Source organism: Ambystoma mexicanum, chromosome 5q (assembly GCF_040938575.1).
Source record: "Ambystoma mexicanum isolate Mex_15411 chromosome 5q, UKY_AmexF1_1, whole genome shotgun sequence".
Lineage (NCBI taxonomy): Eukaryota > Metazoa > Chordata > Amphibia > Caudata > Ambystomatidae > Ambystoma > Ambystoma mexicanum.
The window spans coordinates 686546899-686559271 of NC_090933.1; the positions used below are offsets into that span (position 1 = coordinate 686546899).

The following is a 12373-nucleotide window of genomic DNA, read 5'->3' on the forward strand; positions in this document are numbered from 1 at the left end:
TCATTCTGAATAGAGCTAGAATGAAGAGGGTAAGGGGACTCAAAGGGAGTAAACGTGTATTTTGAATGCGGCAAGACAGCATATCAACCTACTACAGGTTGTGATCGTGACGAGGGGTGGGGAGGGTGCGGCCAGATATTCTTGATCACTTAATTCCTTTAGTTTGCTGAGGGGGCCCTAAAGAGGTCTTTGGCCAGGGCCCCAATAGTGCTTAAGATGGTCCTGCTTGTAAGAAGGGTACAGTGGTCCCAGAACAAAAGTAACTACAGGAGGTGAGTTAGATAAAGTCTCACACGCCTTCAAAGTCAATGAAGATAAATACTGGCGACTCCGTAAAAGATCTGTAAAAAGGAAATCTTCCTAATACACGGGAAGGCCTTCTGGTTAGAAAAGCTAACTTTTTAATTGTAACATTTAACTAAAAGTGCTGTCCCGCTTTCCAGTAGCAGGGAGTGCCATGGCGCCCCAATTAAGATGGTGCCCTGAGCTCTCCTGTTCAAAGCTGGGATGAAGCATCTCAAAGGCATCCAGATGAGAAAGTGATTCTGTGGAAGATATTGTTTAAATCCCCTATTTGTTTCAATAGGAAATTAAAACATTGCATCTTGCTTTGTTTTTGGTAGACCGACTTCTTAATACAAAAATAAAAACCCAGCCTTGCAAATTCCAGCGATAGTTAGATGCATTCCAGAGCTCTATACCCTGTCTGGTTTTATAGCTTAGGTCGTTGCATACATATATTCTATTTTAGTTTTTACTTATTTATTTGGACTATTTGGATATTCTTGCATGCAGGAGATATGGTAGTCTAGGTTTCCTTTGTGTCTAAGTTGCTAACCTTGGAACAAGAAACAAACACTAGCTTTGTCACTTGACCAAAAATTAAGTGGTCCTGGTTCAAATTCCATTGATTTGTTGTGCCTCAAATTGTCATTGTGTAAAATAAATTATCTGTACCACGTCGTGTCCACTAATTTTCTAATTACATGTTCTCACTCGCTCTTAACCGTATACTACAAAATATAACTGCTCTATTCACTGTTTCTCTTGTTCCAGAGGCTCCTACTACAATAAATGTTGCCTTGAAAGCGCTCGTCTTTGTTGTATTCTATAGAAACATGTATTGCTTTTGGAAACTATGTTTTCATTGTTTTCAGAGTATTATTTAGTCTGTAGAATGCCACTCACCTGATATTGAGAAATTGCTTCTTTTAAAGCAGCCTAGGCAGCCTTCTCCAATGATTCCAGCACTTCAGAAAAAGCTTTCTGCAAGGATACAGCGGCCACCTACCAGCGAAAGACGGTTATCGACTCCTGCCCAAGTACGTTCGATAGTTTTTAAAAATGTTCCTTTTTTATATTTGTACATTTGGGTGTGTGGATTAACCGGATTGTACTGTAGGCGTTCTTTTCTACATATTTCTAAATTACTCAGTATATTTACTTGGGGCCTGCAGCATAATGTATCCGCCAAATAGTGCTTCCCTTATGACAGTTTGCAGAGTTTGTAATGCAGATTTACTTCCACACTGACAGAATAGGTCTGAAAATCTTGCTGTCTGTGTATGATTATAAGAAATGTATTGGCCTAATTAACTGCTGAGGGACTTGGGATAGAGTATTTAGTCTTTTATGAAATGCTAACTAATTGTTTTATGATCAGAGTGCCCCATCAATGGTAATCCAAAAACGGGGCTTGTAATGTGAGCAGTCACATTTATCTTGCCAAGCACCTTCTTAGCTAGATGCTTGGTAAATTTCAGGTGTGGAAAAGAAGGCAACCCAAGACGATGTTATCAGATATGGAGAAATTGTCTTCCTTAACCTTTTTGAATGGCCTAAGAAGACAGTGAGGTAATGGATTATTCCTAAATAGAGAGTTCATATAATCCAGTCAAGAATTAAATATGTCCGTTACAATCAATCGTATTCTGTGAACAGCACTGGGCCTGGTGGGGTTGTGTGGAGTGCTACAAGACAAAAAGATAAATAGCCTGTGTAGCTACAGGGCCTATATAACCACACAACAGGACATGTCACTTTTAAGTGCCTCAGCTCCCGCTATCAGGAAACCTCAGAGGATAGATTTAATAAGATGTGAGAATCGGGAATGATTGAATGTTTGACTCCTCACGGTTAAGAAAAAAACACACTAGGTCATGAGGGCAGAACTGAATCTGTAACTAATTCAGAAGAGTTCGTATGAAGTGATTATGGAAAACAGCCACATATAAATGCATACGGCCAGATATAGCGACCCTGGGTGCCGCTGATTTGCTATACAAGCAGTGTATTTTTACTGTTCTGCACATGTACGCTTATTTATAGTAATGATGAACTCCTTGCACAAAACAGGAACAGCCAAAATCAAGGAGTCAATCTCCTCCTGTCCCAGCAAGAAAGAACCAACTGCGTGCAAATGGTGAGTGTGAATTTACAACTACAATCTCTTGCTGCTGTACCGCACTTACTTTAATAACTGTCCTTTCTCCTAGTTTAAAAAAAATGAATATTAACATTTATAAACCTTTTTAATGTTTTTCACGCACTTTTTACTCCCATTCATTACCTTCCAGTTTCAGCATATACCCTCTACTTTACTTAATCAGAACTTTCTCTTAAATATAGAGAAGCAAACGTCCCATCCAAGTCTCTGTATGTGTGTGTATATATATATCTATATATATATCTATATATATATATATATCTCCTCGCCGTGTTTTGACCACCACTTTCTCGGGTTTGTGATCTATTCCTTTCTGCTGGAATGGGACAGGTGTTGTATTTCTTTCATGATTATACTGCTATTGTTTCTCTCTAAACCGCAATGCGTGCATCGTAGTTCCTTTCTACCACTGGGGTTTGCATCCTTCATGAGTCAGATATTAGTATTCGAGATCAATGAGAGTGTCTCTTTTGCCCCTGTAAACGGCACAGTTTTCCAACCTGCTGCTGAGTCAGCATATGCAGAAGAATTTAACAAGTGTATTTATGTAGATGCTGATGACTTTACCCTCCCCAGTAAAATTAAGTGGGTTTGCGGCATGGTTGGGTCAGCAGTGGCCCATGGCACCAGACAGTCTACCATTTTTAGAAGCTGCCTATCCCAGTCAGCACTGGAATGGAGGAAGCTTTTGGTCCATCCAAGGTGATCACTTCCACCTTGGACTGCAGAGTTGGAGGTCTGAAAAGGAACAGAGAAGGAGGGGCAGAACAAGACCTAAGTTATCCAGGTCTGATCTTCCCACATCCACTATGTTGATGCTGAACACACTCAAAGTGATGTGAAGGTGCCTGAGTTTTCTGCGGCAGCACTTTTTGTGCTTCGGGGCTTGTTGATGACCTTGTGATACTCCCTGAGGGCGCCATAAAAGACATAATAATTGGCCTGTTTGTGTAGGTTGGTGTCAAGATATGGAATAGACGTTGATCATCCTGAACCCCTGCCAGCATTTTAGTCTTTATCAACAGTCTATCTGCTGATCCACCATAGAAAACTCTTAAATGAAGATGAGCTACTAAGTGACCTTCTGATGGTCCTCTCCTAGACTTCGTTTATTCAGTCAAAGGAAGAGAATCCTTGCTGCTTTCCTGGCTGGATAATCCAGTCTGTCTATTCCATATGGTAGCGATGCCTGGGCCATAATTCTACTGCATTTATCACCACCTTTCTATGCTATTGAACGTTGTGTGTTTGGATATCGACTGGCTCTTGGATGATAAAGCGTATTCAATTGAATGTACTTGCGAACGAATCTGACCTATTTGCCCCTTGAAATTGGTTAATGTATTACACCTCAGATGGTCATTACAAAAGCTGGAGTTTCCATTAACTTTAAGTTGACGTTGACTGACCAGGCCTCAAACATGATTTCTTTTGCAGTTCTCAATAACGTGTTTCCCTCTTACTTAGCCACCACCTGCAAAACTCCCTGGCAGCTGATCTGATATTTTTCAATCTGAATTGTGCTAGGGGTTTGTAGTTCAGACTAGCAGCATTCTTAATTGCCAGTCTATGCTGGTTGAAAATCACACATGCATTCCTGACTTTTGGCATTCACTGTTATTGCCAAAAACAATTGACTTCAGAACATTACGAATTACACAAATGATGTTTTTTAATTTCTTAAATGTTTTTTTTTAAAAAGAGCCTCCTTTTTTAATGTCAGTATATTCACACAACTCTGCCTAACGGTATCCCCTTGTTACATAGACTTTCTTTTGAAAGTCTGCAGTTTGATGGACCACTTTTGGTTGATATGACGTAACACATACACCAGATACATACGTGTGTGTGTGGGGGGGGACATGAGATTTGGAGTGAGGCTGGTGGTTGGAACCCACATATAGAACAAGCACTGGCAAGACCATCTGTTTTGATGTTTATGTAGGCATGGGAAAGGCATTTTCCAGACAGGGGCGGCGCCAGGCATGGGTTTGGGGAGGCTAAAGCCCCCCCCCCACCTCCCAATTTGGCAGCAGATATAACTCTGCTGTTATGCCCAGCCCGGGGCTCAGACCCTAAAACCTGTCGCATTTCTCACCTCCGAGAGCAGTGTATTTCCTAGTGCAAATAAACCACTCTCCGAGGTGAGAAAACAGGCATTGAAGTGAAGGTAGAGGCAAAGGACCAAAACGCCTGCCATGGGGATATCAAGCCAACTTGAGTTTTTTATGTGATGGTGGGGTTGGATCAGGGCTTGGGGGAAATACTACAGTGGGGCTGGACTGGCTGGTTCTTACTGTGGCATGGAATATTTTACTTACATTAAGGGAAAAGCCAACCTGAATGATCTTACATGGGGAGAGCATGTTTCTTTATTTTGTCCTGGATTTTCATTTTACTGCTTAAGGTCAAAGGCAACATAAATATTCACATGATGAGTTCAACATAAGTGGTCTTATATGGGGTGATTTGTTTAATAATTATTTATATAGCGCTTTCGCCAAAGTGCTGTACAGAGAACATATTTACATAAAATGTATCACCCAACCAAAGTTTGCACTCATTTAATGAGCTTTATTTATTGGATTTGACAGCGTGCCCAAACCCGTAAGTATCACAGTGTTGGTACAACTTGGTGAGCAGGGAAAACACAGTACAGTATAGAGTAAGAGAGAGGTAACAAGGTGCAAAAGCAAGATAATAGTACAAGGTCTGTAGAGGAGGGTACAGATCAGGGAGGCCACTTTGAAGTATGAAAGACTGAGTTGGCCATGCCAGGAATTGAACCTGTGAATCAAACTCAGAATAACAGCATGCGCTCAGCCTGCTGAGCTATCTTGCCGGATAGCCAGCAAGAGCATGTTTTCTTACTGTGGTATTGCAGTTTATTACTGGCGTTAAGGCCAAAGGCAACATAAGTATTCTTACATTAAGATGCTGACAATCGTGCAGCCTGCAAGGCAATGTTTTTTAAAAAATGTTTTACTGTGGCATGACATTTGTGTCTGCTGTTAGGGAGAAAATACAACATGATGAGAGTTCTTATATGGGGATTGGGGGATTTGTGGAGCCAGCCACGATATGTTTTCTTACTGTGGCATGGCTTTTTTTTCCACTGGCATTAAGGCAAAGCCAACAGGAGTATGTTCTTACATGGGGGTACTGGCATGTATTGTCAGAGCCAGCATAAACATGCTTTGTTATAGTATCCTAACTGGCATTATGGACAAAGCAAACCTGAGTATTTTCCTATGTGGGAATAGTGGCATATGTAGGTGCACCAGAATGGACATGTGTAAGCACAATAGATATGAAAATGCTTTTTTACACTTGCAGAGTACTGGCATATAGTGGGCAAAGGCATTATGAACATGTGTTTGAAAATGCTCCTGTACATTGTTAGTGGCTTGGCATCTAATGGACTTTTTATGTCTTACCCTGTAAAAACGATTGAAAACTGTGTGGCTTTTTACCTAATTTATCACAAAGTGTACTGAAACATGCACTATTTTAACCCTTTATTTAAAAACTTTTCTCAAGGGGACAACCCCCTCCTTGATTGGTTCGCCAACCCTCACTAGTCTTTCACTCCTGTGCATTTGGCTGGGGGCAGAACAAGTGCTTTTACTTCTGCGGGCTCTTCTTAATATGGGCCCTACTACATTAGCTCCAGGCCCCACTTGTTAAAGAATCATGGCTATGCCTCTGGTGAGTTGGAGTGCAAGATGGATCCATGGGCCAAAGGAAAGCGTAATATCTACTCAGCCTCCTGGCCTTGGGGTGGGCACGGTAGGGTGGGGCCTTGGGGGCGGGGGGGGGTTCAGGGGGGTTGGCGGTACAATCAGAAGCGCAATAGGTTTAATGTCAATGTTTAATGTCACTAACAGTTTTCAAAACTGCCATCCAGCCCCCCCACCCGCCCCCAAAATGTTAATGCTGGCTCCACCCCTGTGTCCATGCACTGCCATAATGGTACTGGCTGCCCATGAGATGGAAACAGCTGGAAAAATGCTGTTGCCATCTTGGTAGGTTATGATTGTGCTTGGCAAATAACAGTCTAATGTCTGTACAAGAGCCAAAAATATTGGCTTTGCCAATGCTTGTTATTAACAAGAATTCAGTGTAAGGAGCAGTTGCAAAAGGACACATTGATTATTAATCAAGTGTCTGAAGGTACACTTCGAGACATTTTCATTTACACCAGGAGCTGGTATGTAGTTGAAAATACACTGGTACCTTATAGAAGAATGTTTGGCAAAAACAAAGGAATCCCCTTAAAAGCATCTGGCTTTCTCAGAGAGCCTGGTAGAAGGGAAGGGAGTTTTAGATGGGGTGGGGCAGGTAGTAGTTGAGAATGGTCATAGTGGCTAGCATGGAGAGAAATGGTTGCTTCACACACAAATTAAAATATTCATATTGTAGCGTTATTTATTATAGTAAGCAATTAAGCTAATGTTTTTCACAGGTGCAATATTATAAAAGGGCTGCGCCCATGTACCCACAAGTGATACAAAAAAACAAGGGTGGGTCCTGGGAGTCTCTCTGCCAGACATTAGTCCTGGTTACGAGTCTTGCCCAGATTCTTTAGCTCACTATCTTTCACAGAGGAGAAATATCCCAAACATATCAGTCTTTGTCCTGACCAGGGGCAGTCAGCACTGAAATGCTGGGCAATTCTCAACAACAACAACAACCCCAGAAACGTGTTTCGGTCTGGTTGGACCTCATCAGTAGGGTGGAGCTGTTCCTCTCTAAGAATAGTGAGCAAGGGGTACACATCTGGATTCCCCTAGTAACTTGTCAGAAATATGTGAGGGGAAAAGAAACCCTAGAAAAATACCTCTTGGATTTGTAAGAGAAACTCTTAATGGTGGAAACCCTATGTATGCCTGTTCGAACTTCCTAATTTTAAAGGGATTGACACAAAACAAGAAAACAACTTTCACCCACCAGCCACTCGCACATTCTCTTACATCCACTCACTGCATTCTCTACACAGGCACACACCCACACTCCCAGAGCATTCAAAAACACACCATCACATTCATACTCGTTCACACACCAGTCACTCACAACTTCTCTTACATCCGTTATCAGCATTACTGTTAACAAAGGTGGGTAGTGTTGTGGCCCGGGGAAATAGTTGTTGGATAGATAAGTCATTGGCGGTGGCGGTTAAGCAAATAACGAAGGCCAGGAAGACGTGGAAAAAATGCAGGCGGAGGACTGAATTTGTGAGATGCAGGTTTTATCTAGTTTCGAGAAGGTATCATTTGGTAGAAAAGATATGATGGAGAGATATTTTGAAATGTGGACTTCCTTTAATGAGTTGTATGTTTGAACTGAAAATATGAATATGTGTATGAATGATGATTGAGTTTACTGATGGTTGCGTGGTTTGTGGCGCATGTGTGTGAATGAGTGTCTTTTTATGCTTTGTCTTTTGGGGGTTTTAATTTTTCTGTGAATATAACTGTGATTTGTTTCATAACTGAGTTGACTTTTTCCAAATGTACACACATTCTCAGTTACTTGACCATTAAAATATGCTAGGCACTCCTTATTAGCACCCTCCCTACGACCCTCCACATCAAGGTATACCTTCCACTCCTTCAATGTCAGTTCCTGCCTATCAAACACATACCAGTTTGTCATATATTTCCCGATTCACAATGTGGCCTTTGTTAATAACTTGCTGTTCGTCTTGCCTCCACTTTCCGAATCCCTTCTAAGAACGACTGTCCCTACATGTATGGTTAATAAAATTGTCATGTCCCTCCTCACCTCAACCCCTTTTCCTAGTAATCTGACAGTAACTTGGCTGATCTATTCAGGGTCCTTCACTGGATATCTTTCCTCGCTGATCTCGAATGCAAGGGCAAATCGATATAACCATATATATTTTATCTTGGAGCAAGACATTCTTACTCCCTTTATAGTCAATCAGCCCTTTTTCCTTAAACTCCTCTATCACCTCCTTAGCTTTGTATTCATGGTAGCGTGCCACTATTGTTCAGGGACCAAACTTTGGTTTCCCTCCTGTGAATATGTTACATTTTCACTGATTTAGCGTAGTCTCACCAGAGTAATCAACCAATGATTTCCTGGAGCTTCCTATTAATGGTTTCAGTGTTTTCGCCTGGTTGCTCCCGTGGTCCGAAGACTTTTGTTGTATCTTCTCTCCCTATTCTCGGTGTCATCCAACTTAGATTGGAGCTCCCTTTGATATTTGTCTGCAGACTTCAGTCTCTTCTCGTACTTCAGCTCAAGCATGTCCCTAGACAACAGCTGGTTTTTCTCTAGCGTCTTCTGCCTTATTTTTGTATTTTGTAGATGAATGGCACTACGACCTCGAGATATCTTAGTGCTCCACCTAACTAAAGGCAACCAATGCTAGGAGGAGAATTATTAGAAAAGTAAAGATAAAAAAAATGTTCTACAAGGAAAGAGCTTTTCCATATGGCACAGACTGTTAAAGAATTCCAATGTTCAGATGCGAGGTATGTGTTCATGCAACCCCGCCCTAGAGCTTGTTTGAATCTCGGAATGGAAAGTAGATTCGAAGAAATAGTTTATTTTGAAATCTGTTTATTAGTAAATGTAATCTCAATGCACAGTTCTGTTAGTATCTCAAAGTCAGCAAAACAGAAACTATATTGATTGTGTAGCAAGTAAAAAATACATTCTAACAATGAACAGAGAAAAGAACAACCTAAAAGAAAATGAAAACAGGGCATCTTGGATTTCCTTCATCCAGTGATCGGACAGGGGCTAGATCACGCCTATAGTGCTTCTTCAAACTGGGGGGGTCACATTCGTAGTAGAGCCAGTTCCATCATTTTGGGGCTTGTGGTCCAGGTGGAATATCACTGATTATCTTGAAGCCCATTGAGGAGTACGTTCAACAAGAAAAAAACAATAATTGAGTAATCACAGCGTTTTCTCATCTGACTGGTGGAACATCGCCAGGAGGAGTGCATTCCACGCCTCTGCATGCTCTGTGGTCTCCTGAGTACTGTCCCTCTGAGCTTTATACCAGGCAGTGGTCTCCCGCACTCCACATTTCAAAGTCCTTGTACCATAGGCAATATTGTGGCCCTCTCATCTGCTTCCAGGCCATTGCTATATGTAGTTTAGATAAGACACATGCTAAATCCATAAATGTAATCCTGTGCCTGTACTTCCGGTCTGGGGTAGGTGCCCAGCGGTAGTGCGTGACCCCAACTTTAACACATGCCATTTATGTCTGAGACCATAAAGCGCGCACCTGCATACATTTCCAAAACGCATGAATGTTGTCCACGCCATCCGTACCACTCCATGGATAGATAGGTGGCATAGTAGGATCAAATCTGGCCACTCCTATGTAGTACATTAAGTTTTGGGAGGCAGAACCATGCATTACGTGAGACCTTAACAAAAACAATGCATCATCCCATTGAGTATCAATGAACTCCTGCCCCAAATCCTTCTTGCCCATTTCCTTTTTGCCACTGTCAGAAGCTTCAGGTATCTTAAGAACTGGCCTTTAGGGAGATCCTCCATCTGCGTCAACTCCCTGAGATCCCTGAAAGCTGTCTTTGTAAATGTCCCCCACGGGGTGAGCCCTAGCTCATCCCACCCCCAGCTCACCCAACTCTGTGCATCCAACGTCATGGGAACATGCAGCAATTATGGGTTGCATAATTTCAATAACGTTGCTACTCTTCCCCATACCGGTCGACCCAAGTCTACTCAACATTGTCATTCAGCCTATGCAGCAGTCTGGACTCTCAGAGCTTCCTTCAGCACCACTGGTCACAGCATATCGTGCAGAAACTTAGATTCCATGGTAGAATCACCCGAAAGCCAGCCTGCCAGATATTAAAGTTGTGCAGTTAGATAATAAAGCTCCAGTCGTGGGAGTTGCACCCCCCATCCTTATAAGCCATACACAGGGTGTTCAAGGCAATGTTCTGCCTGTCCTGGCCCCAAATGAATTCCTTGAGCATAGTATCTCGCCGGCGAAATATAGTAGTGCATGTTAGCAAAGGAGTAGAGTAGGCGCAGTAGTATTATCATTTTCACTAATGCTGTCTGACCCATAAGAGACGGCAGCAGTTTACCCCAGAATTGCATGCACAGCCTCATCCCATCCACCACCTTGACTGTTTCTAGTGTGCATATCTGTTGGCGTATGCGCTATGTGTTAGATTTGAAGAACTAGGTCTTAAGGGAAATGCTGGAGTATATATTCCCAGACAATTTTTTTAAAAATGTAAATGGGTGAGGATTGTGGTAAATCCAAGTCATTCGTCTCCTGTTCCGCAAGGGGCAGCCAAGCCCTTTGGGACTAGGGAGGTGAGCCTGCTAAGCTTAACACCCCCTAGGCAACAGGGCAAGCAGGATCCCACTAGGGGTGACAGACAATCCATAAAGAATCCCTAAAGAGGGAAATATGTTCTCCTCCTGTGCCCCAAGAGTCTTATACTAACTTGCAAACACAGACAACCAGCATGGTTTCTGACCCTTTTCAGACCATGTCCACCACTCAGCAGAAAAAGTATGGGACACGGATAAAGGCCCAACAACAATTGCTGAAAAAGAGAAAGCAGAGTTTCAGGGGAACAGAGACGTACCCCTGGGAGGTGTGGCAGAAGGAATTGAAACGCCTGCCTGGTGTGGCAGAGTCATCAGAACACCAACACCTTGCAGAAGAATCTCTCCCAGGAACCTGCTGAACAGTCAAAGCCGTTATAACGGTGGAGGAATAGCGCAGTACATAGACACAAATCCACCAAAGTCCTGCAGGAATCCAGCAGGAAAGGGGCAGCAGCTTCGAAGGATGCAGAGCTCCAGAAAAGATCCGGAAAAGCAATACTGCATCAGCCTACATGAAAGCCCACCCGAAGGAGCACTGCCTTGAGAGAAAGGGTATTTTGTTGCCCCATGGAGCTGAGAGGAGGGCGGATAGACTTATCAGAGACTCAACCCAAAGGCGGGATAACCAATACCACAAACGCCAAGGCAGGGAACCAGACACTTAACCCCAAGGCGGGGATACCCACAACCAAACCCCAATTGGGGACCAGAGAGACAACCCAGACTCAGGTAACCAATACCAAATCCCAAAACAGTGTATGAACGACTCAACACCAGGGCAGGGTTATGGAGGGCAATCCCCACGGCGGGGTAATAGATGCCAAACTCCAAGGTGGGGTACCAGAGAGACCACCCTGAGGTAGAGCAACCGAGATCAAACCCCAAGGCAGACTAACTATGGCCAGACCCCAAGGCTAGGTAAATGCAACCAAATGACAGGGAGGGGTGTGAAACCTGAGAATCGATCAAAGAGACTACTACGAAATTCTGTGGTGGGAATTCCAAGAAGAGGGCCTGCACTGGCCTTGCAAACAAGGATGTTCCGAGGGTTGAGGGAAAGACCAACGACCAGGTCTCTGATCAGACAAGGAAACAGGGATTAGCCATATACTGAGAAGTAACAGAGGTGAATCTTGAAGACACACTTAAACTGTTTCTTTTAGAACTGGTAAATGAGGACCAGGACCCATTTTAGATCTGTCACCAGATTGGCTTGCTATCTATGAAACAAAGGGCTAAATATAATCTTCTTCTCATCTTCAGAACTATCCATGGACTCGGCCCACCCTACCCATCTGCTCATCTCACTCCCTACATTACTCCTCTCATTATCATCCTCAGCTCATCTGCTTGCAACCACTCGAGCCCCATTTACTCCCACTCGTTTCTGGTCTCTCGTCTCTCCCCATCTCTGGAATGTTCTTCCTCTCCCTCTCCGTACTACTCCAACTCTACTACAATTTAAATCCAACCTCAAAGCTCTCCTTTCTGAACAAACTGTTTGCTAGCACTGTACGCTACTACACCACCCTGTTTTTCTCTCTCTACCCTTTATGGACAACCCTA

At 43.0% G+C, this 12373-nt stretch overlaps 1 protein-coding gene across 4 annotated transcripts in view; it reads left to right on the forward strand.

The window, feature by feature from the left end:
- The window catches only part of CSPP1 (centrosome and spindle pole associated protein 1), a 1841309-nt gene that overhangs the window by 1272468 nt on the left and 556468 nt on the right, over positions 1-12373 (forward strand). For 3 of the 4 annotated variants that reach the window (XM_069621145.1, XM_069621148.1, XM_069621147.1), the window contains 2 exons: positions 1218-1322; positions 2356-2422. In XM_069621145.1, the coding sequence (XP_069477246.1) occupies positions 1218-1322; positions 2356-2422 (172 nt within the window). The remainder of the gene's footprint in view (positions 1-1217; positions 1323-2355; positions 2423-12373) is intronic. The other variant, XM_069621146.1, reaches the window with a different exon arrangement.